The 24874-nt window shown below is 55.7% G+C and overlaps 1 protein-coding gene across 7 annotated transcripts in view; it reads right to left on the reverse strand.

Moving 5' to 3' along the window:
• AK8 (adenylate kinase 8) overlaps positions 1–24874 on the reverse strand; it is a 128923-nt gene that overhangs the window by 54182 nt on the left and 49867 nt on the right. For all 7 annotated transcript variants that reach the window (XM_047768783.1, XM_047768787.1, XM_047768789.1 and 4 more), the window contains one exon: positions 20627–20716. In XM_047768783.1, coding sequence (XP_047624739.1) covers positions 20627–20716 — 90 coding nt within the window. The remainder of the gene's footprint in view (positions 1–20626; positions 20717–24874) is intronic.

Genomic DNA, 24874 nt, shown 5'->3' on the forward strand with positions numbered 1-24874 from the left:
GCTGCAATTGACATTCTCCTGAAATTTCCACCTCTTCTCAGACTCATTAAATGTCCCATGTTGCTAATGTAGTGCGTTCTAGCAATTTGCACTGCATTTCCTCGCTTTGCACTCATTTTTCCAAAGATACTTGGCAAATAATATCATTGTTTGCTATGAATGTGGAGCCCAGGATGAGCTGGTTTCCGGGAGCGCAGTCGCAGGGCGGCTGGTGGCTTCTCTGAAGATGCCTGCCCCTCCCACCAGCCCTCCTGCGTCAGCCGAGTGGCCCTCATGCCCAGACTGAACCCTTCCCAAAGGCCTCCAGGCTGCCAGCCACAGAACGCCGGGGTGAGAGACTCAGAAAAATCCCTCACGGCCGCTTTCCTCCACGGCCACCACAGGCCGGGGTACTGCCCTGGGGCCAAAGAACCTCGTGCTAAGGCCTCGGCATTTGCTCCTCTGTGCATCCTTCAGCCTCCCTTCCCCGTCCCTGGGAAGCACAGAGAAGGGTGGGAGATGCAACCTGCCGTGGCTCCCCAGTGCTCCGGGTACAGAGCAGTGCTCTCCCCACGGTCAGCGGGGCCTTGCAGGGTCCCCGTCCTGCTTCCCTCCCGGTGACTCTCCACCAGCTCCCCCGCCCCCTCCGTCCAGAATGTCCCTCCCCCATGCCTTGCTGGGGGCAAGGCCCCAGAGGACGGGCCCCTCCTGGGAGGGCTCAGCACCTGACCTCTTCGCTTTCACTTGCCACCCCCATTACTAACTCTGGCTCATTCCTCGTGCTGTGCTGCCCCTCACAAGAACGAAGGACCATGGCACCTCGGTGTCCCAGGGTTAACGCAGGGCCTGGCACACAGGTGCGGAGTGAACAGACAGGAGGGCTCCCCCTTCAAACCTGCACTGCAATGAATCAAATGTGTTCAAACCAGCTTGACTCGACTTTGGGGAGCTCAGAAGATGAGCAGGGCAGGAGGCACCCACGGATCCGGGCTCTGGTCTCAACCCAGCCCTTAGGTGCCCAGCCTCTCCCAGAGTGCCAGGTTCTGTCACCATGGGGTCAACACGACACTCGGTTCCACCCATGTTGGGGACGCTTGGAGACAGAGGCTGGCTGCTCAGCTCAGATCAAACGTGTGCTAGGAAACAGCGTTTCAGGGATCCCCTCGCGTTTCCCCCTCAGCCACGGTGCTCTGAGCTGGTTCCTGGGATAAAAGACGGCTGACTTCAAACAAGCTTTGGCAGCTAAAGATGGAGAGATTTAGGAACCTCTGTTCATAGTCCAGGGGTTGAAAACTTACTCACTGCCCCCTACTCCCCAGTTTTTTTGTTTCATTTTTTGTGTTTTGGGGCCCCGCCCAGGGCACGCGGAAGTACCCGGGCCAGGGATGGAACCCAAGCCACAGCCATGATGACGCCGAGTCCCCAACAGCGAGGCCACCAGGGAGCTCCCCAGGAGTTGTTTATATTCAGGGCAGAGGCAGGGAGGGTGGAGGGCAGCTGGGGTGTGGGGAGCCGGCCCTGGCCCTGAGATCACCCTGTGAATAAGGAATGGGTCTTCCCTCTGATCCAGGAAGCTCGCGTTTTCCATCAAGAGAAATAAACAGATTAAAGACAACGTGTGTGAAGGATGTGCTGAGGAGCGTTCCAGCCCAGATCTACTCCTAGGTTTTTGCAGATATTCACCAAACTAAGACGCTAATACGTGAATAAGTCTTTCTCAGCGATTCATCCAGTGGAGCACTGGGTAGCATCTGCACCGTGTCTAGGCACTGGGCTTGACACTGCCATACACGGCAAGCAAGAAGCCCAGGGCCAAGTTCCCGCTGTGGCACAGTGGCTTAAGGATCCTGTGCTGTCCCCGGCCCGGCACAGAAGGTTAAGGATCTGGGGTTGCCACAGCTGTGGCTCAGATTTGATCCCTGGCCTGGGAACTTCCATACATGGTGAAACAGCTATTAAAAAAAAAAAAGAAGAAGGGCTTTCCTGTCATGGCTCAGTGGTTAATGAATACGACTAGGAACCATGAGGTTGCGGGTTCGATCCCCGGCCTTGCTCAGTGGGTTAAGGATCCAGCATTGCCGTAAGCTGTGGTGTAGGTCGCAGACGTGGCTCGGATCTGGTATTGCTGTGGCTCTGGTGTAGACCGGTGGCTACAGATCCAATTAGACCCCTAGCCTGAAAACCTCCATATGCTGCAGGTACAGCCCTAGAAAGTTAAAAGTAAATAAATAAATAAATAAAATAAAAAGAAATGAAAAGAAACCATCTTTTACTGACCCCACAGGCACGGTGCCCTGAGTATCTGAGGGGCGCGACAAGCTTCCAGCAAGGCCCTGGGAGAGGCTGGCCGCGGCACAAAGAACCCTGTGCGTCCTTCTCCCAGGGCCACTTCTGCCCCAACCAGCTCTGAGACTCTAAACTTCAGGCTCTTCATCTGTTAACTGGGAGGGGGAGTGGGCAGGGCTCTGAGCGGCAGGGGGTGGGGTGGGGGCTGGGCTGCAAGAAGATTTGTAAATATTGTTGCTTTTGCAAGAGTTGCTTAGAATAAAACCCAGAAAATTCAACTCTTAGCTCCCCTGGGGTCCTTTCTTTGAGCAAGTGTGAGCTGAGGGCCCTGTGGCCGAGCCGTGGACGCTCCCTGAACCTCATGTCCTCCTCCAGGATGCCTGCCTCACTGGGAGCTGCCGGATCCACTCGAGGTCTCTTGAAGGGCTGGGTGGGTAGAGCTCCTTTTAAAAATCCACCCAGACCTCCATCAGATGGCTATGATGAAGCCAGCGGCATGAATTGGGGACCCTCCAACCACAGACGTGAAGTCCAACGAGTGAGCTTGACTCTGGCTTCAGCAGCATGCGGAGGGCCCAAACTGGCCTTGCCCTTGGGGAGGAGGTCCACTGGGCGGTCCGTCTGCTGACCAGTGATACCCGGGCCCAGTAAGGCCTCAGCTGTCTGGCGGCGAGGACTGGACTAGGCTGACAGCTCCTGATTCTTGCCATCGGTCAGGTCCTGTTTGGAAACCAAGCTGAGCTCCAGGAGGGAGATCTGAGCCGCTGTGATTCTCAGGCCAACAGCAGTCTGCTCAGCAGGCTCGGAGCCTGGGCCACCGGGAGGGAAAGGCCTGGAAGGGCATCCTTCTGACCACCCTTAGTCAAAGCTAAGAGACCAAGGCCCAGAAAGGTGGTGGCTCCAGTGACCTGTCCACGCCAGTTTCTCAGCTGGGGGGGAATCTGACTCAAGATCAGGAAATCCGGCCACAGAGAAACACAAAGAGACTTCAGTTTGGGGTTTTGTTTGTTTTTTCCCTGTTATATTGGCAAAGATTTCTAGAAGGAATTTCCCAGCTGGCATCAAAAGTTAACAGGTACATGCCTTTTGGCCTAGCAGTCATGTTTCTAAGAACTTACACCTAAGATCTGACAGCACAGGCGGCCAAAGACGCGCACACGAACCCCCGAAGGGCCTAGCGGTTAGGACTCGGCACTTTCGCCCCTGCGGCCCTGGATTCAATCGCAGCGCAGCCGAAAAAATAAATAAAGCTAAAATAATAAAATAAAGATGTCAAAAACAAACAAACAAACAAAAAAAACAAAAAGGAGTTCGTGGCGCAGTGGTTAACGAATCCGACTAGGAGCCATGAGGTTGCGGGTACGGTCCCTGCCCTCGTTCAGTGGGTTAACGATCCGGCGTTGCCGTGAGCTGGGGTGTAGGTTGCAGACGCGGCTCGGATCCCACGTTGCTGTGGCTCTGGCGTAGGCTCCGATTGGACCCCTAGCCTGGGAACCTCCACATGCCGCGGGAGCGGCCCAAAGAAATAGCAAAAAGACAAAAACAAACAAACAAACAAAATAAATTTTAAAAATTAAAAAAATAAAGATGTCCACTGCAGTGGTGTTTATACGAGTGACAGTCGGGAACAAACGTGAATGTCCCCAGGAGAGACGGCCGAAATAAAGGCGGGAACGGCTGTGTGACGTGAGCCTTTAAGAACCACTTATGTCCATGCTGGCTGGACCTCAAGGCGGAGAAAAGCACGGAAACGGCTTGTGTGCTCCGGTCTAAGTTAAATATACGTCGACAGCCACATGCACACACCCACTAGACCCACACCGGGGAGAGAGGTGGCCCCCCCGACGCCCCCTGAGTGAGAGCTGCTCCCTCAGGGCTCAGGGCCCTGGAGCGGAGAGAGACACACAGGTCAACACGGCCTGGCTGGACAGGCCCGAGGGCGCGGGCGGCGGAAGCTGCGGCTTCGGAGGAGGGCGAGCTCCCAGTTCTGGAAGATGGGGAGCAGGCGGAAGCCAGGACTCCGGTCTTGAGCCCAAACCCGAACAGGCCCCTCCCGGATTAGCGCTTCTCCTCGGAGGCGGAGGCGCTGAGCGTACCGCGCGGTATCTGTTGAGCGCCTCCACTCCACCCTCAGCCCTCAACTGGAAAAGCAGGGGTGCCCGTCAGGTCGGGCGCATTGCTACACCCCCGCACCTGGCACTGAGCCCCCCATGGCAGGCACTAAGGAGCACTCTCTGAATGGAGGGAGGGAGGGAGGGAGGGATGGACGCAGTTGACCGTCTCCCAAGGACCGTGCTTCCGAGCGCCGAGCCAGGACCCGTGCTGATGGGAAATAACCCAGGGCTCCCTTTTGTCTACACCAAACTACCCATGGATTTAATATCCAGTCAAGAGAACACGGGGTGACATCTGGGACTTGTTTCAAAATAATCCTGTTGGGGCGGGTGTCTCGCAGGTGGATTCTAGGTGCACCGAGGTTGGCCACGAGCATGAGTGGGTTCATCACACTGCTGATGGGTTCCCGCAGGTTCATTATTCTATTCTCTCTACTTCCGTCATGCGGAAGTTCCTGGACCGGGGATTGAACTCACGCCTCAGCAGCCACCCAAGCCTCTGCAGTGATACGTTGGTTCCTTAACCCACTGTGCCACAAGAGAACGCCTCTCTCTACTTTTTATATGTGTTTAAAGGATTCCATTTAAAAGTGGGTTTGAGAGTTCCTGTTGTGGCTCAGCAGGTTGAGAAAGTGACCAGTATACATGATGACGCAGGTTCGATCCCTGGTCTCGATCACTGGGCTAAGGATCTGGTGTTGCCACAAGCTTCTGCATAGGTCATAGATGCGGGTCGGATCCTGAGTTGCTGGGGCTGTGGTGTAGGCTGGCAGCTGCAGCTCCAATTTGACTCCTAGCCTTGGAACCTATGCCACATGCGTAGCTCTTTAAAAAAAAAAAAAAGTGGGTTTGGGGGGAGTTCCCTGGTGGCCTGGTAGTTAGGATTTGGCGCTTTAAACGCTGTTTTCGACCCTGGGAACTGAGATCCCACATTAAACCACTGCATGCCTCGGCCTCGGCCTCAGCCAAAGAAAAAAGGGTGGGGGTTTGTTTAAAGGAAAGATTTTTAAAAGGAGGTTGAAATGACCATCGTGAGAGGCCCTTGCAAAGGGACAAAGGATGAAATCTCCCTGGGAGGCTACACCCCCAGAAGGGGCCCTCACTTCGGGGGGGCTGAGGTGCTGGATTGAGCCCTTGCCCTCTGTAGCTCCGCTCTGGACCCTGAAGCATTGCTCAGGAGCCTGGCATCACGGCAGGTATTTTCGCAGGTCTGCCCTTCCTGGGCGATCCTGGGGAAGTGGCTCAGACCCTCACACCAGGCCCTTAACCATTCTAGGTCTCAGTCAAGGTTGAGTATCGGTCACTGGGGCTCCTGAGGCTTCGGAAAGAGAGGGCTGCCAGGCCAGGGCGCCTCCCCTGCAGGGCGGGGCTGCACTCCTGCCTCGGAGCGTGGGAAACAAGGACAGACCCCTCCGGACGCAGCCTCCAGGGCCAGGGACCTTGCCGGGCAGCGGCGCGCGGGCCCCTGCATCTCCTGTACCAGGTTTTCTGCTCTGCGCCTTGTAGGGCTGCTGCCTCGCCCACCCCCACCGCAGACCCACTGTTCCAGCCCCACGCGGTCTGACCAGCCGGATCAGCAGCTGCGCCGCCTTTTCGGAACAGATCTCGCTGGCTGTGTTCTTCCAGAAGTTTCCGTCTCCTTGATAGTGCCATCCTTCACCCTTCATCCTCCGCTCAGAGAGCGACTTCCAGCCCGGTCGCAAGTCCCTCTCCATTGAGGCGGGTGCCTCGGGCCTGATTCTGGGCTTGACAGTTAACATCTTACCCTGAGCTACCGCCAGCGGCTACCTCCCCGGAATGTCCTGCCAACCCTAAATTTAGCAAAGTGCAAACTATAAATATCCCATTATTTCATAAGGCCACACCGTACGGTTTCAGGTTTGGGTTTTTTTTTTTTTTCCCCCTTCTGAAAATCTTCCATCAAAGACAGCAGTTTTCACCCGGACTTCGAGGTTATTAAAATCTCAACCCATTTGCTCCCTGCCAGCCGGTGTGCTTGGCACAGGGGCTGACGGGGAGCCATGGTCATGGGCGAGAGGCTCCCAGGCCCCACAGGGATCCCACTGGGTCCCCCACTGACCCCACCCAGGACACCTGCCGCCGCCCTTGGTCCTGAAAGGGAGCCATTTCTGCTCAGAGGCCCGGGCCCCAGGTCAAGCTCCCTGCTGCATGGCAGTCCCGCAGCGGGGACAGGAGACGGTACCAGCATGAATTGGGCCACCGTGAGTAACTGGACAGGACTGTCCTCCCGGGCTGCAGGTTTGACATCCTCCGTCAAGTCCAGCCCAGAGAGCCGACCAGCGGGCGTCAGGGAGGCCGGGGAGAGCAGTGGGCCGGCAGAGACGGGCCTCCGGAGACCGAGCCCACGGCAGAAGGGACTCCCTCAGACCCCTTCTCGCCGCACCACGTGGCCGCCTGCTGTCCCCGAGGCTGCATCCCCGCCAGCGCTCCTGCCCCAGGGCCCATCTGGGGGAGGAAGGGCCTGAGGGCGCTGAGGCCACGGAGGCCGAGGGAGCTGCCCGCCCCCACCCCCACCCAGGGCTAGGCCGGAAAGTGGAGGAAGGCAATAGCTCCCTCAGCTGGTGCTTAAGGGTAAAAAAGACCTGAGGTTGATTGACGCACCCAGGAAAAGCCACTTAACCCACCCACCACCCCGGGCGGATAAGAAAGCAGGGTCCCTCACCACACACCCGACACACACACACACACACTCAGGCACTCGCCTATACCGCCTCTACGCATCCTGACAGGACACTTTACACACCCACACGCACACTCCACCTACCCCCGCTGCACACAATACAGCACAGATACACACACAAACACACAGACACGCAGACACGCACAGCCTGAACTGCCCCTGCAACGTCTTTCCCTCCTCGAGGCCCCATTCGAAATCCACTAAAGGGGACATGTGGCACCTGTCAGGTTCCTGGGAGACCCAGCACGCTCTCCTCTTCCGGCGTCCTAACGTCTCAGCACAGCCCCTGGGTCCCACGCCCTCCCGGGCCAGCCCAGTGGGAGAGTCTTGGAAAGAGCAGCGTTGTGGAGGAGAAAGAGGGGCGCTTTTGGTTTTGCTTGTTACTTCCATTTTATTTGCTTGAAAGAAATGGCGCTCCCCTGACCCTAGACCCCTTCCCCAGATTGCTGGGGGCTTGGCCAGGGTACGGGTTGGGCTCTTTGGGGCCCAGACCGTCATCCAGTGAAAGCTAAACTCTGCAATTTCTGGGAGACCCTCCAGGTGATGTGACTCCTGGCAGCTGCGGCCCGCAAGCCCTCCTCGATGCCGCACCCAGAGATCAGGAGTGTCTTGGAAGGACCTGCAGCACGGGCAGGGCCGGCTCCCTGGGCCAGGTGTTAGTGATGCTGTTTGTTTGTTATTTACTGCCACCTGCTGGCCAGTCATGGATCCTGCGCCCCAAGTGAGCACTTAAAATGATAGACAGATTTCTAAAACCCGCACAGGATGAGAACGAGGAGAAAGGAGACTCCGTCGCACTCCGCAATTCTTCGGCGGGGAGCAAGCTTGCCTCCTTTGTAACTCAAGTCACTTGCCCCAGCGACTGGTGACAAACTCAAGTCACCAGCCCCCATCTTGGCCGGCGGGTGCTTCCCAGACACAAGAGGGAATGGTGTCTTCTAAGACTTCTTTAGATCCCAAAGTCTATATCCTAACAACTCCATTGCTTAAGAGCAACATTTAAATCTGTTTGGCAGACAGTGGTGCCAGGAAATAACAATTTTTTAATACTGGCTCTTTTTCCAAGAAAAGTACATTAGGTCTGGGGCGTGAGCCACTTAGGAGGGTGTTCTGGGCTGCGTGTTCCTACGCTCCCTCTCCGCTACTTCCCATCACTCCCCTCTCTGCCTCGTCCACGTCCACGTCCACAGAGCCAAAAGCAAAGACTCAGGCGCCCACGCCGCTGACCTGCTGCAGCCGGCAGGCAGCTCCTCAGCAGCAGGCCCCCTGGCTTGGCGGGCAAATGAGAAAAAAATGACCATTTAATAACAGACATTCTTCAAGGACCTACTGTAGCACAGGGAAATCTACTCAATATTTGTAATAACCTACATGGGAAAAAAGAATGGCTATATGTATATGTCTCACTGAATTGTTTTGCTGTACACCTGAAACTAATAAAACATTGTGAGTCAACTATACTCCAATGAAATTTTTTAAAAATAAAAATTGAGGAGTTCCCATTATGGCGCAGCGGAAACGAATCCGACTGGGAACCATGAGGTTGCGGGTTCGATCCCTGACCTCACTCAGTGGGTTAAGGATCCGGCGTTGCCGTGAGCTGTGGTGTGGGCTGCAGACGTGGCTTGGATATCTGGTGTTGCTGTGGCTCTGGCATAGGCTGGCAGCTATAGCTCGAATTAGACCCCTCGCCTGGGAACCTCCATGTGCTGAGAGTGTGGCCCTAAAAAGACAAAAGACAAAAAATTAAAAAAATAAAAATTGAAAACCTTCTCTAAACAAACCGTGCTGAGACTTTTAGTAAAAATGCTCACTTAGACATACCATGTCTATGGATTAGATAATTAGGGGTTTCAAACCCACAGCACACGGAAGTTCCTGGGCCAGGGACTGAGTCCGCGCCACAGCTACGGCAATGCTGGATCCTTTTACCCACTGTGCCAGGTTGGGGATTGAACCCATGACTCCGAAATGACCATTGCAGTTGGATTCCCAGACCACTGTGCCACAGCGGGAACACCTAATCATTTGCTAATCAGTAACTCATCTTTTTATTGGCCATGCCCGAGGCATGCAGAAGTTCCCGGCGCCAGGGATTGCACCCGAGCCACAGCAGTGACAATGCCAGGTCCTTAACCCACAGAGCCACTAGGAAACTCCGGTCATTCTTATCTTAAAACACGTTTTTACACCTTTCGATGGAAAATTGGAAGAGGTCAGCTGTCAGCATGTGGACTGGACAGTTGTAAAGTGCAGCGTATTAACGTTAAGTGCAGATCACAGAGTTTGAGGAACCCGGTTTTCCTTCCATCTGAATGAAGCCAGGGCTCAGAACCAGCCACCTCCTCAACACTTCAGTGAGCAGGCCGCTGCTCACGCGATCTGTGAGCAGAAGATCCGCGCCTACCGGGAAACCAGGAAACAAGCAGGAGCCCGGGCTTCTGGGAAAAAGACGCGCTGGCATGTTTATTTAATAACCACGTGCGCTGCAGCACCTGCCGTGGGCTGGGCTCTGTCCTGAACATGTATCTGTGCCAATACACATGTTAATTCGTGTACTCTTCATAACAAGCCCGTTTTCTTTGATTGATTGATTGATTTGACAGCCGCACCTGCAGCATATGCAAGTTCCCGGGCGAGGGGTCAAATCAGAGCTGCAGCTGCCAACCTACACGGCAGCTTGCAGCCACGCGGGATCCTTAAGCCACTGAGTGAGGCCAGGGATCAAACCTGCATCCTCACGGATACTTCACCCACTGAGCCACAGTGGGAACTCCATCCACAACCCCATTTCAGAGATTAGGAAACTGAGGCACACGGAGAGAGCGTGAGTAATTTGCCCAAAGCCACATACTAACAGGTCACGGAGCCCAGAATTAAACCCAGGCCATCTAGCTCCAGGGCCACCTGCCCCATCTTGGCTCTCTGCCCACCTTTCAGGGGAAGAAGCAGAACCCTGCCCTCCACTCTGCACCCTCCTCACAGTGTCACCTTACCTTCCAGCTGGGGTTTCCTCCTCTTTAAGAGAGAACTGGCGAGTTCCCTGGTAGCCCAGTGGTTAAGGACTTGGCGTTGTCACTGCTATGGCTGGGTTCAGTGCTGTAGCTGTATACTGCGAGTCTGATCCCCGGCCTGGGAACTTTCACATACTGCGAGTGTGGCCCCCCCCCCCCCAAAGAGAATTGGACTCTGAGGTCTCTGAGCTCCCAGCAAGCCCCTCCGAGGCCCATCTGAGGTCAGGCCAGCTCCCAGGCCCTATGAGGCCGCTATAAGCACCCCCACCCCATCACAGGACACGGCCAATCCTGAACAAAACTGGACCTCAACACAGACCTTCCCCGGGGTGGTGATTAGAGGTGGGCTCTAACCCCCGCCCCCTTGAATCCAGGTTGGTGTCATCGACCAGCTTGGGGAACAGATCAGGGGGAAGCTCATTCCGGGACCGCTGAGGCCGGGTCAGAAGGCTCACGGCTGGCCCCATCCTCCACCCGAGCCCCACAGCCGCCCTTGGCCTCCTTGAGCCCCTTGTTCAGACAGGGGGGCAGGGGGAGCCGGCCACTGCCTAAGGGGGCTGACCGACCCGAGGCTGCGCTGCTAGCCACGTGGAGAGGCTGCTCGCGGGAGAGGCCTGCCCAGCCCCAAGCACCTCACCCGCCCAGGCACCAGGCCTGGAAGTGAGGAAGATGGCACCAGAACAGTGAGCCAGCCGTGCCAGATAAGGCCCAGGTCAGCACGGGGTCAAGCCCTCCCTGCCAGTCCTGCCTGAAACCCTGACCCACGAAGCCAGGAGCATAAGGAAACAGCCGTCATTTTATGCCATGACAGGGGGAGGCAGCAGCCACAGCAAACTGGAACACCAGAGGCAGAGCAAACCGGGCTTCTGCCCGTTCCGGGGCCACAGGGACCAGGCATCCACGGCTGGCATCAGTCACAACCAGAGAGTAAGGTACCGCAGAACCCACGTGTGAAACATGGGGTCCTCAACCATCCTGCCACCGTCACGTCTACACCGTGACCACAGGGACAACGACTATTACTATTAATAACCCTGAGCATCCAATGAGGGGCCTCTCTCGGGCCCTGCCCTGCGCTCAACGTTGCACAGACATTTGCACTCCGAGTCCTACAGACCATGACCTGGAAACCGTGAAAAGCTCACGTTGTAGACAAGGACACCCTAGTTCCCAGAGGCCGGGCGGCTTGCCCCAGGTCACACGGCTGGGCAGTGGCAGCAACTGAGCTGGAAGCAAGGGTGGTTCCACAGCCCAAAGCTGCAGCCGCTCCTTGCCTGCCTAGGACCCACCCTTGCTGGCCGCCTCCCTAGAAGCCCGACAGACGGCAGGTGACTTCTGTTGCCTGTTTCTTTGGGACCAATGCGGTCTCACCTGTAGAGAGATGCGGGCAGCAGAGGGAAACTGCTGTTGGGCCCCGACGCCAGGGGGCAGGCCTGCCAGGTACTGCCACACCGCCCTGTCCCGGGCGGTTGCTGTCTGCTCGCTCCTTCCTGCCTTCCTTCCCAAATGTTAGCGGAGCTCCTACTGCAAGCCGCGTGGCGATGGGGGCCAGGGAGCAGACAGGTGGCAGTGCAGTGTGAGGTGCTGGGAGGGCAGCTGCAGGGTAGTGGGGGGGTCCCAGAGGACGGCCGTCCTACCTCCCTGCCACCCAGCCATGGCCAAGGTCGCAGTGGGGTAGATGCAGAGCCGAGGCTCTCGAGAGTGAGGCGGAGAAAGGCCTCTGCTCCCTTCCACCAGTCCTGGGTCCCAGATGGAGCCGGGGAGGGGCGGGCATGGACCTCTCGCCTCCGTGTCCCCCATCCCACCTGCCTCCTCTACCCTGGCCCCCTTCTGGCTCAGAGCAGGTACTCGGGGCAGAGCTGAAGGGCGTGGGCCCCGCGCCTTCCTTCCTCCACAGTCACTTCTGTGCCACAGTCACTTCCGTGCCACGTTCTCCCCCGCCCCTTGGGGGAGCCTCACGCTGCCTTCTACTGACAGTCTCATGTCCCTGGCCTGTTCTGGGGATGTGGCGACCATCTGAGGGGCAGGGGCGCAGAAGGTCATGCAGGGCAGCCTCTCTCCACACTCCCTGAGGGCATTCGGTGGATGGGGGGGGCCTCGAGCTGCTGCCGCCCCCGGGGGTAGGAAGGAGGGGGCTGGCCAGACCCCCAAGCCAGGACACCGCCTCGCTGGAGGAGAAGCTGGGGCCTCCGGGTCTGGCCTGTCACAGACGATTTCACAGCCGAGTGGGCTGGAAGCCACCAGGGCCGCCGCGGAGGGAAAGGCTTCCTGAAGCTCCGGTCAGTGAGAAGGACTCCAGGCCCTCGGGGCTCCCCTTTCTTTTTGTGATCGGGACACCTGACACACAGGGAGCCCCTCCGAGAATGCAGGGCAGCAGGAGCATCTGTGCCGCCCCTCTCTCTGGTGACACCACGACAGTAGACAAGCCCCCGTCTCTGGTGACACCACGACACTAGATGAGCCCCCGTCTCTGATGACACCATGACACTAAATGAGCCCCCATCTCTGACGACACCACGACAGTAGACAAGCCCCCGTCTCTGGTGACACCACGACACTAGATGAGCCCCCGTCTCTGATGACACCATGACACTAAATGAGCCCCCGTCTCTGGTGACACCATGACACTAAATGAGCCCCCGTCTCTGGTGGCACCATGACACTAGACAAGCCCCCGTCTCTGGTGACACCATGACACTAAATGAGCCCCCATCTCTGATGACACCACGACACTAGACAAGCCCCCGTCTCTGGTGACACCATGACACTAAATGAGCCCCCGTCTCTGGTGGCACCATGACACTAGACAAGCCCCCGTCTCTGACGACACCACGACACTAAATGAGCCCCCGTCTCTGGTGGCACCATGACACTAGACAAGCCCCCGTCTCTGACGACACCACGACACTAAATGAGCCCCCCGTCTCTGGTGACACCATGACACTAGACAAGCCCCCGTCTCTGGTGACACCACGACACTAGACAGGCCCCCGTCTCTGACGACACCACGACACTAGACGAGCGCCCGTCTCTGACAACACCACGACACTAGACAAGCCCTGCTCTCTGGTGACACCATGACACAAGGCAAGCCCCTCTCTGGTGACACCACGACACTAGACAAGCCCCCGTCTCTGACAACACCACGACACTAGACAAGCCCTGCTCTCTGGTGACACCACGACACCAGACAAGCCCTTCTCTGGTGACACCACAACACTAGACAAGCCCCTGCTCTCTGGTGACACTAGACAAGCCCCGTCTCTGGAGGAGAGGAGCATCTCACCACACAGAAGCACGAGTGAATGAGAGCCCCTTGCCACCTCAGCCCCACTGCTCTGCCCTCTGGACGAAAAGCTTTGCACGCCTCTGGCCACAGACCTTTGGACGGCGCTCCAGCAAAGCATCATTTTAATCACGTGGAGAGACGTCGTGTACTTTTGCAATAGAGTCTAGTTTTGAAAAATTCAGAGCTGAGCCCTCCAGGGGTGCAAACCTGTTGATAAACGGCGCTGACCCCCTTTCTACAGCTGTCCTCATTAAGAGACCCCCAGCCCTCAGAACGCACCCCCACTTTGCGACCCACTGCTCTGCAGGGGCGTCTCGGCAGAAAGACTCCTACGTAGTTTCCATAAGGAGATCTTGGCAGTGATCCCAGCGGAACAGTCCAAAGTTTGACTTGAAAAAAGGAGCTACTTCAAAAGCATTGTCAGACGGAGGTGAGGGTTCCTTTAAAATGCATAAATTACACGGCTGTCCATTAATCAACCTCTGGGCAGCCGGTCAGTGGGGGTTCTGGGTGGGGGCACCAAAGGTACACGTAGGGACACAGCCGGCGGCGGGGGGGGGGGGGTGAAGTGAATAAAATACACACTAACGAAAAGAGCAAATTAATGTGTTTCTTATTGCTTAGACTGTGTCTGTGTGTGTGTGTGTGTGTGTGTAGAAAAATGAAAGAAAAATGTAGAGTTTTTTCAATAATAAAAAGGGAGTTGCACTGCGGGGCCCCTAAAGCTTGTGAAAAATTAAACTCGACGGATTCAAACTGTCCTATTTCCACTTCAAAAGAGAAGAGGCACTGAGCTCTTCCCAACTTAGCTTCAAACGCCCAGCACCCTAGAAAGTTTCTTTAAAAAAATAAAGGCTCCTGTTCCCCCAAGCACTGCACCGGTTACTGTACCCACCGCCTCTCCCTCTTCTAATTATACCCCTGTGAGTCTATTAATCAACTGGTAAATTATTTAGAGAGTCCTGCGCCGTCTTCAGCTGGTACAAACACACCACATGCAAAGACGTGCTGGAAACGGGCAGAGGTCCCTCGGGGTCGCCCCTCTGCGGTAAAAGACAGCTTGCAGCTCACCGAGGCTGCACGGTTAAAAACTAGAAACAGCCTTCCGCTTACCTCCTCAGATGGGAAGGTTTACTTTGTCTTTCAACTCAGCAACTCTGCAAGTTTTCAACAAAAGACAAAAGCAGGTGTATTGTCGACTCTTTCGTGTGCATTTAGTGATGAGAATATTAATTCCCCCTTAAAAAAAAAAAAAAAAGGCAGCACTTGGGCTGAGCTCTGATCCAGGCCTCCTGGGGTGTGGACTCGCAGAAGGCTCTCGAAAATTCTCGTAATCATGCCAATTTGGGGCTGGCTTGGCTTGTTTGTCTTCCGGTAGCGGCGCTGGCTATGGGTGAGTCTCATTACCGGAAAGGGTGCAAATTAGAGGCTTGAATCGCCCGCAAATCTTTCGCCTCTTCTCAGGTTCTATTAGGCCATGAGGGGCCTTCGCCAGACAGAAATACTGAGGACAAACGGGGTCGGGAGGGGCACAGGCTACGCCGGCAATGATTTGCCTTCCAGCTGCCTTTTCAACTTGCCGGGACTTGTGCTTTTAGGGGGAACTGATTACACCAATTAAGTGGTTTCTCCTCACCTGAAACTATACGTATGGCGTGTGCACCCAGGAACGGGGGCCGTCTTTGAGTGGCTGCTCTGGCTGCGGGGGGGCAGGGGGGTGCTGGCGGGGGCGGGGGCTGCTCACAGAGGCGAGGGGAGTTAGGAGCTGCTTGCACCCCGGCCAACGAGCCGGGTGGGCTGGTGCTGGAGCGCGCAGGTGTCCCTTCCATTCCTGGAGTGACAGGTGACGGGGAACCCCCATCCCAGGACCCGCCCTCGCTGGCGGTCCCCAACCTGACGATTGCAGCAGGTTCGGAGCACGCGTGGACGGGTCTGCACAGACTTCTCTCACACACTTGGTGCAAAGACTTAAACCAACGAGGACAAGAGGCACCTTCGGCTGTCTTAACATCTTCCCCGCGTGGCCCAGCTCCAGGGAAAGCACGAGCAACATTCAAGAACAGAAACAACTGCCAGAGTCAGTAGAAGGCAGCCTTTCTGAACCAAAGAGACGGTGGCGTATCACTAATGAGGCCCAGCAATCTGGAATTAGGTTCTATCTACTGCCAACAAGCACTGCAACGTTCGGCTGGAATTCCTGGGAGAAGGGCTGAAAATGGAGCAATGCAGCCCTGCTTCCGCTGGGTGAGTCGAGGCCGAAGTGAAAACTGGGGAACAAGACCTCCTGATGGGCCAAGGCAGAGGCCGCCATCCTGGGGACGCTCCGGGCCTGGGACTAGAACAGCTCACCTGCTCTAAGGCCCTCTGGTAGGTGTGAAGCCCAGAGAAGAATCCGGGCATATCACTTTTTTTTTTTTTTTTTTGGTCTTTATAGGGCCAAACTCATGGCATATGGAAGTTGCCAGGCTAGGGTCCCAGTGGGAGCTGCGCCTGCTGGCCTACACCACAGCCACAGCAACACAGGATCCGAGCCGCGCCTGCGATCAAGACCACAGCTCACGGCACTGCCAGACCCTTAACCAACTGAGAGAGGCCAGGGATCAAACCTGTGTCCTCTCGGACACCAGATGGGTTCGTTACTGCCGAGCCGCGACGGGAACTCCCTGAGCACATCCCTTGGAGGTCGTGGCCATGGTGAGCCACTGACGACTTAAGCAGAGAATGGAACTCTAGCCGCCCCTTTGCCTGACCTCGGGGAGAAAAGAGCAGCAGCACCGGCCACCCGCGTTTAAGTGCTCTATGAGCAGCTGAGAAGCTGCTTTTCCAAAAGCCCAGAAAGGTTTTCACTTGTTTTGTAAGACGGGAGCTTCCGGGCGGCCAAGCCTGCATGACGGGCGCTGCTCTGCGACTGCCGTGGAGGTGGCTGTGCAGAGCCCTGGGGAATAAATTTGCTCTGCTTAGTGCAGCTCGAATTGGAATGAGTTTAGGAGGTCAGACCCATACATCTCAAAATCCAGAGCAGAGAATAAGCATCTCCCAGCCCTCTGTCCACAGGGCCGCCGAGAGCCCGGGGTCAGGAGATTTAGGACGAGCTGAGACGGGGCCCTGGAGGCCTCTGCCCGGTATGCGTGGAAAGATGTGAAAGCCACGCGGTTATTAATTCTCCGCTGATCTGAGAGGCGGAGGTGTTGACAGCACCTGTGAGGACAAACAAGAACGTAACTAAGCCTGCAGAGGTCACGGCTGGACACCGGTCATGAGGCCCCGCGGGGCATGTGAGAAAGTGGCTCCGTGCGGGCAAAGCCAACATCTGGATCTTCCTCCAGCTGCTGGCGGCGGCCATGACTGCGAGGGTGGCCGGGCTGCACGGCCATGACCAAGCTGCCTGTCCCCAGGGCTTGCAGCTTGGAGGCTGGTGGGGAGAGGCAGGAAGCCAGCAGCCAGGAGCACCGGCGGAGTCCCGCCGGCGGGGAGGAGGGCCCGCCCGCAGAGGGGCGCTGCCGCGCTCTGGGGTGTGACCGGGGCAGGGGAGGGGGAGTTCTACACCAGGTGGGCCACAGGACAGAATGCTCTGGCGGTGACAGCTGCCAGCTCTGAGCTGCTGGGGCTCTGCCCCAGGTGATCAGGGCTCTTGTGTCCTTACCAGACTCTCTGCTCCTTTAGCTGAGCTCCCTGAACTTTGTAGGGTTTCTGGAACCTTCTGGATTTCTCTGAGAAAGCACAGGAGGGGCTCCCAGGAAGGCTGGCACCCAGCAGGCACATGGGAAGCCCACCCAGGGCCTGGGGGAGGGGGATCTGAGTCGCCCCCACGGCCCCCTGGGGGGAGGGGCAGCCACAGCTCCTCTCCCAGAAGTTCTGCCAATGGTGGAAAGTGATGGTGGGAGCTCCTGCAGTGGCGCAGTGGTTAATGAATCCGACTAGGAACCATGAGGTTGCGGGTTCGATCCCTGGCCTTGCTCAGTGGGTTAAGGATCCAGCGTTGCCGTGAGCTGTGGTGTAGGTCGCAGATGCGGCTCGGATGCCAAGTTGCTATGGCTCTGGCGTAGGCTGGGGTCTACAGCCCCGATTAGACCCCCTAGTCTGGGAACCTCCACATGCCTCAGGAAGCAGCCCTAGAAAAGGGAAAAAAGAGAGAGAGTGATGGTGGATGAGCGAGCTCTCTGGTTCAGGGGCAGCGTGGTCCAGGGTGGTGTGGGAGCGTGAGCTCCCCCTGCCCCTGCCTCACTCCCGCACAGACAGGCGTCACCCGTGGGATTGGCCATGTCCCTCCGGCTCCCACCCTCTAGGTGGCGGGCCCTTGCCCTCGGTGTGGCCCATTCCCTCCCACTTCCACCTCCACCCAGTCGGGCTCTTCCTGGGGATGCCTGGGCCGGTCTCCCCAGCCCCACTTTCGGGGGGTGGCTCTTTATGGTGAAGTGCCACCTCTGCCTCCCACCTGGCTTGTCCCCGGGCCTGGACCGGGGGGGAGGTGGGGGGCATTCAGGAAGCCTGACTGTGCCTCCGAGCCAGGCCACCTTCTCCGTCCAATACCCCCGGAGACCCTGGGTCTGTCTCCTGAGGAGTTCCAAGCTCAGGCTGGGTGAGGCTGATTCCCTGCCAGAAACCCAGACACCAGCAGTGCCGGATTCCAGAAGATTCCGGAAGGGGAGTGGGGCTGTGGTAACTACGCAGAGCTTCCGTGCTCAGTCTGACCTTCCTTTCAAAGCTGACTTCGATGGAGAATCATTTAAATTTTCTTCCTGTCTTCCCTGGCGGCGAGGCGGCTTGGCCAGACCTGGGGGGTTCGGCGCTCTTCCTCCGCCAGCCAGCCGAGGCTTTGGTTTTCTCGGCAGTGGCTCCGCAGCCACTAATGAGGCCTGTTAGTGGGGATGAATGTAAATGAACACTTTGTTGTCCCCGCGAGCTCAGGATTAGCGAAGTGACAGAATTTATTGCTTCCGTTAGGAAGACGTGACACGGGTGCTTGTGTCTTTCACTGTGCAGGACGTGCAGGTGCAGAGCGACGCCGTCTAAGTGAACAGAGCTTAGAGAGGAGAAAACTTAGCACAAAGCACTGACGACCGAGGCTACCGGCGGCGCCTGGCTCCCTTTACAGGAAATCGGGGATTACGCACTGTCTCCTCTGTAGGCACCGAAACACCAAAACAGAAAAGCAGCAGCTCTGCCTCTTGACCACCAGTGAAAAAGACACCCTGGGTGTGCTTGGCGGTCAGAGTCAGAGGGAGGCGTGAAGGCAGCTACACGGCTGACGGTGAAGACGGGAGGGGGGGGGCCTCTCGGAGGCTGCAAGAGGCAGGGAAACAGGTTCTCCCCAGAGAATTTCCCCAGGAGGAGCGCAGCCCTGCCAGCACGTGATTGCAGGGCTTCTGACCTCCTGCACTGAAAGATAACAAATCTGTGAGTGTGAAACCACTCAGCTGGGCTCGGCAGCACTGGAAAGCGAATAACCCAGCGATACCCAGAGGCGGTGTGGAGCACGAGAGCACTCCCTGCCCGGTGGCAGGAGGGCGCCTCGGGCTGATGGGACCGGTGCAGTTGCTCGTGGGCCCCGAGCATCAAAGAACCCAGGCTGTCTGCACCCCTGCGGCGGCACGAGAGGAGGCACCGCGGTATTACTGAAGGGCACCCGTCTGGAAAGCACCTGCACGCAGGCTTTTTGTGACTTTCTAATTTGGAAAAAAAAAATTCAAAAGTATAGGAAAACTGCAAGAGGAGACAAAGGCTTTCTGCCTTCACTTGCCTAGGATTTGCCCAGCGTCCACTCTTGCCTCAGCAGCTTGGCCGTTGTCTTTCTGAACCGTGAAATGTTGCTTCGTGGAGAAGTAGACACATTACCACCCAGTGTGTGCAGCAGGACACTAAAGTGACATAAATCTGCTAAGAATCACTCATTTACGCAACGAACGTTCTTTTGGGCAACTGTGCTCCAGCGGCGGCGGCGGCGGCGGCCCCCAGCTCACCACTGACACTCGGGGGCCGTGTGGCCGGCGGGGGCAGCCCCCAGATCTGGAGCAGAGACTTGTACTCCCACCCAGGGCCCCAGCTCACACCCCGTCCCAGTCTCCAGCCCTGTGACTCAGGAGGGAACAGGCCCCTCACTGACCCCCGTGTCTCGCTATGAAGGTCCCTGCGCTGGATAGACGCCATTCGGCCTCACTTGAACGTCACCCCCGGAGCTAGAGCAACCGAAGGAGGGTCTTGGAGGGCCGGGCCAGGCGGTCCTCCCCGGGGCCCTGTAAGCCGAGGTCAGGAGCCAGCAGCCGGTTCCGAGCTTCCTCATCCACGTACCCGGCCCAGAAAACAGCAGGAGAGGCGGGGAGCCTTCTGTCGGGAGGGCGGCCCTGTCAGGGCCTGTGCCTTGCCCTTTTCTTTCCTTTTTGGCCGCACCCATGGCATATGCAAGTTCCCAGGCCAGGGATTGAACCTGAGCTGCAGCTGCGACCGACCTACGCCACGGCTGGGGCAAAGCCGGACCCTTAACCCGCTGCACCCCAGAGGAACTCCTCATTGTCCTGTGTAAGGGCAGCTTCTTTCTGGGTGGGTTTTCTTCACAATAGGTACCTGCTCACAGCCTTGATAACGAGCTGGTACTGGCTGCACAGAGGAGCTACAGCCCTGACACAAGAGTGGAAGATGCGGGTGTGTGGAAAACGCACGGCCTCGGGGACAAACCCCGGCAGGGGCTGGCTCTGTGCCTTGGCAGCTCGGTCCCTCCTGGGGGGCCCCCTTGTGGACTTGGGGACTGGAGCAGGTGCCTTTCTCGGTGTGGATCACAGAGGGGGTCTGGAAAGAAGATCCGATCCAGCCCCTGTGACCCGAAGCCACTCGAGCCTCATATCTGCAAAGCTGTCTGGACCTTCCGGCTTCTGACTGCTGGGTAACTTGGCATATTTGCCCAGAGAATTTTTCTACACCAAATAATGCAAGGGCGGGCAGCTCCGTGGCCTCTCCTGGGTCTTGGCATCAAGTGCTAACAGTTTTGGAAAGCAAAGGGTTCTTGAGAAACGGAAACGTGCCACACCAGCAGTGAAAGGGTCACGTCCAGAGAGCCCCTCCCTCGGGACGCACTTGGGAGCCAAGGGGACCAGGCAGGGAAGGGACACAGATCCCTTGCCAACGAGGGAGCCCAGCTCCCATTTCCCAGTTATCTCCCCAGTCGGAGCCCCAGGGGCCCACAAGCCTCGCACAGCAGTGTCTCTCCAGAGCCTGGACGGTTCTGGAAGTTCCCCGAAGGGGGGCCTACCTGCTATCTCCTTTTCGAAAAAGGACAGGATCACCTTGCCATACTTGGACTTGTCCGCCACGGCCTCTTTGAGCAGCTGCCCACAGCAGACTGGAGGAGAGAGGAGCAGAAAGACGCCCGTTAAATTTTAAATAGAAGGAAGAATGAGGAGGGAAAAAAAAAAAAAAGAACCCCCAGCGCTGCCTGCTGGGGGAAAAAAAAAGGTCACTGAAAAAAATATAAAAGGGATTCTTCTGAGTGTCCAAGTGAAAGTAAGTATCAAAAAGGAATTGGAAATAAAAAGGAAGCCGAAAAGGAAGATGTGGAATGAAAAAGAATGCATGGCCAAGAGCATATTAAAAATGGACGGTGCAGAGATGCCATAACAAGGGATGTCACCACCGGCGAAGGCCCCGCACGGCCTCGGCGATGCTCGGAATCACTCAGCGCAGCCCGGGCGGGCGGGCGCGGGGGTGGGGGGGATGAGCACGTGGGCAGAGACTCTCCTGACCTGCGTGACGAGCCACGGCAAGCTGGTTGCCTCCAGGGCCCCATGCGATGATGGGCCTCCAGGACAACCGGGCTCCTTAACAAAGGGGCTCTCAGGTGCCTTCCTGTCACCAGCATCGCCAGGTCTCCCCACCCCAGCCGCGGCCAGCGCACCGGGGTGTCCGCTAACAAGTGTGGAAGTTAACAAACACAGCTGCCCTTTCCTTGGCTATGAAAACCTTAACCGCCAAAGCCAGAGGGGTCCCACCACATTCCATGAGTTAACTGCACAATCTTGCTTTTCTTTTTTCTTTCTTTCTTTCTTTCTTTTTTTTTTTTTTTGGTTTTTAGGGCCACTCCTGTGGCACATGGAGATTCCCAGGCTAGGGGTCCAATCGGAGCTGTAGCTGCCAGCCTACACTACAGCCACAGCAATGTCAGATCCGAGCCTGGTCTGCAACCTACACCACAGCTCACGGCAACGCCGGATCCTTGACCTGCTGAGCGAGTAATGACGCGGGCAGGGGTGGGCCCGGGGGGCTCTCAGGAATCTGCGTGAGGGCTCACCTGAGCCTTGGTCCTGCAAACCCGCAGGTGTGCAGGGCAGGACTCCGCCAGGCCTGGGAAGTGGGGAGCTAAGCGGAGACCTGCACAAGGGGGGCAGGTGCCGGCATCTCCAGGAAGGCCACGCTTCAGCTGTCGGGACGTACGAGCCCTGGAGGAAGCACACACTGGTCCTGCCGTCACAACAACTAAAAATAAGCCTCAAGGGCGTCAGGTCGACCCTCCCTGTGAATTAACTGTTAGAACTCAACTCTTCTTCACAGTGGTCTCAGAGCAGGTCCACGCAATCTAGACTCTCAAGAAAGTGAGAACCGAAATGTCCAGCCTACAAGACGAAAAACTACTGGAGATGCAAAGACAAACAAAAAACACCAGGAAAATGTGACCCCTACAGAGAGAGAATCAGGCCAGAGAATCAGACCAAGAGCTCACACAGATGTCAGAATCTGCACGTGAGAATGATAACACAGGAGTTCCCGTCATGGCACAGCAGAAACAAATCCGACTAGGAACCATGAGGTTGTGGGTTCAACCCCTGGCCTCGCTCAGTGGGTTGGGGATCCGGCGTTGCCGTGAGCTGTGGTGTTGGTTGCAGACGTGGCTCAGATCCTGCATTGGCTGCGGCTCTGATTTGACCCCTAGCCTGGGAACCTCCATGTGCCACAGATGCAGCCTTGAGAAGACAAAAGACCAAAGACCAAAAAAACAAAACAAAAACAAAAACAAAAAACAACCAACCAAACAATAAGACAGCTATTATGAATATTAAAATGAATGAAATGAATGAAGAGGAGTTCCTGTCATGGCTCAGTGGTTAACGAACCTGACTTAAAAAGACAAAAAAATGAAAAGAAAAAAAAAGAAGACAAGATGGGGAATCTCAGCAGAGAAGTGGCAACTATAAACATAAACCAGATGGAATTTCTCTCTCTCTCTCTTTTTTTTTTTTGTCTTTCTGCCTTTTCTAGGGCCGCTCCCACAGCATATGGAGGTTCCCAGGCTAGGGGTCCAGTCGGAGCTGTAGCCACCGGCCTGCACCACAGCCACGGCAACGCCAGATCCAAGCTGCGTCTGCGATCTACACCACAGCTCACGGCAATGCCAGATCCTTAACCCACTGATCGAGGCCAGGGATCGAACCCACAACCTCATGGTTCCTAGTCAGATTCGTTTCTGCTGCGCCACGACGGGAACTCCCAGATGAACTTCTAGAACTGGAAAACACAGTATCCTAAATGAAAAACATTAGTGGGTCGGCTGCAATCAGTGACTCTGAAGACATGAAAACAGGCAACAGAAAGTATCTGAACTGAAGCAAAGAGAAGGTGGGGAGAAAACGGGAAAAAAAGAACAACGCCTCAGGGACTTGGAGAGCCATGGCCAACAGTTTAACAGGCACCAAACTGGAGTTCAGGAAAGAGGAGGGGGAAGGGGGGGGAGGTATTTGAGAAAGCAACGGGAGGAGAATCTCAAAATTTAATAAAAAAAAAATCAAGCTACAGATCCAAGATTCTCTGATACTCAAGCACAATAAACACAAATGAAACCGCATCTTGGTATATCATAGTTAAATGTCTGAAAACAAAGAGAAAGAGGAAATATAAAAAGCAGCTAGGGGCGGGGGCGGGGGGGGCGGGGAGGAGGCTTTATATATAGGGGAACAAAGATCAAAATAACCGCTGAGATCTCAGAAGCCATACAAGTCACAATACAACAGACTGACACCTTTAAAGGGCTAAGAGGGGAAAAAACTGTCAACATAGATTTCTATATGCAGCAAAAACATCCTTCAAGAGTGACGGTGAAATAAAGACATTTTCAGACAGATGAAAGCTGAATTTCACCAGCAGACTTGCTCTACAAGAAATGTTAAAGGCAGTTCTTTAGGCTGAAAGAAAAGGACATCAGATGGAAACTCAGATCTAAACAAAGGAGTGAAAAGTGTTGATACGGAGTTTATACAAAAGCCCTTCCCCCATTTCTTGACTTTAAAAAGATGACTGTTTAAAGCAAAAATAATTACAGCATTGTGTGGGGTTTACAACACACGCAGGAGTGAAACATACGCCAACAGCAGCACAAAGGGGCAGGACGAGGCAAAGGGAAGGGTGTGCTGCGACGAGGAGGTACAGTATTAACTCGAGAGAGACCGCGACGCGTAAGGATGATGTTTAACCCCTAGAGCCATCACGAAAAAATCAGATAAAGAGCAAAGATAAATAGTCAACAAGGCAACAGAGGAGACACAATGGGTTACTAAAAACATGCGACCAGGAGTTCCCATCGTGGCTCAGTGGTTAATGAGCCCGACTAGCACCCGTGACGACACAGGTTTGATTCCTGGCCTTGCCCAGTGGGTTAAGGATCCAGCGTTGCCGTGAGCTGTGGTGTAGGTCACAGACGCGGCTCGGATCCTGCGCTGCTGTGGCTCTGGCGCAGGCCAGCGGCTACAGTTCCGATTCGACCCCTCATCTGGGACCCTCCATATGTTAGAGGTGTGACCCTCAAAAAGACAAAGGAAGAGAAAAAAAATTTGTGACCAATCTACAAGTTGTCAGGAAAGGGGGGATAAAGAACAGATAATACAAATACAAGACACAAAACCAGAGTGGTGGACTTGAAACCAACCATATAAAAATCACTTTAAGTGGAAATGGACTAAACACTTCAGTTAAAAGGCAGAAAATGTCAGAGTGAATTTTTTTTTTTAAAGCAAGACGAGCAATTTTTTAAAAAGCAATTATATGTTATCCACGAGATACATATTTAGAATACAAGACACGAATGGTGGAAAAGAAAAAGGGTAGAGGGTTTACTTAGACGAAGTCGACTTCGGGGAAGTACGTATCCCTGGAGGGTAGAGGTGCACTTCCTGACGACGAAAGGACACCTCCGGCAAGAAGAGATACCAATCCTTCGTGTGTATGTGCTTCGTGACATAGCTTCACGCCACACGAAGCAAAGCCTGGCAGAGAAATGGACACATCCACAGAGCTGGAGATTGCAACGCCTTCTCTGCCACCGAACTGAGCAGCAGACAGAAATCACTGAGGACACAGAAGAAATGAACGAGGCTGTCAAATCGTCTCCTCGTGGACCTTCTTAGAGCATCGGAGCCAACAATGATGCCAAAATACACAGCCGCCCTGGGCACAAGGAATTCACAGGCACACAGCATGTGCTGGGCCGTAAAAATATCAGTACATGTCAAAGAAT

This window comes from Phacochoerus africanus, chromosome 2 (genome assembly GCF_016906955.1).
Source record: "Phacochoerus africanus isolate WHEZ1 chromosome 2, ROS_Pafr_v1, whole genome shotgun sequence".
Taxonomy (NCBI): Eukaryota; Metazoa; Chordata; class Mammalia; order Artiodactyla; family Suidae; genus Phacochoerus; species Phacochoerus africanus.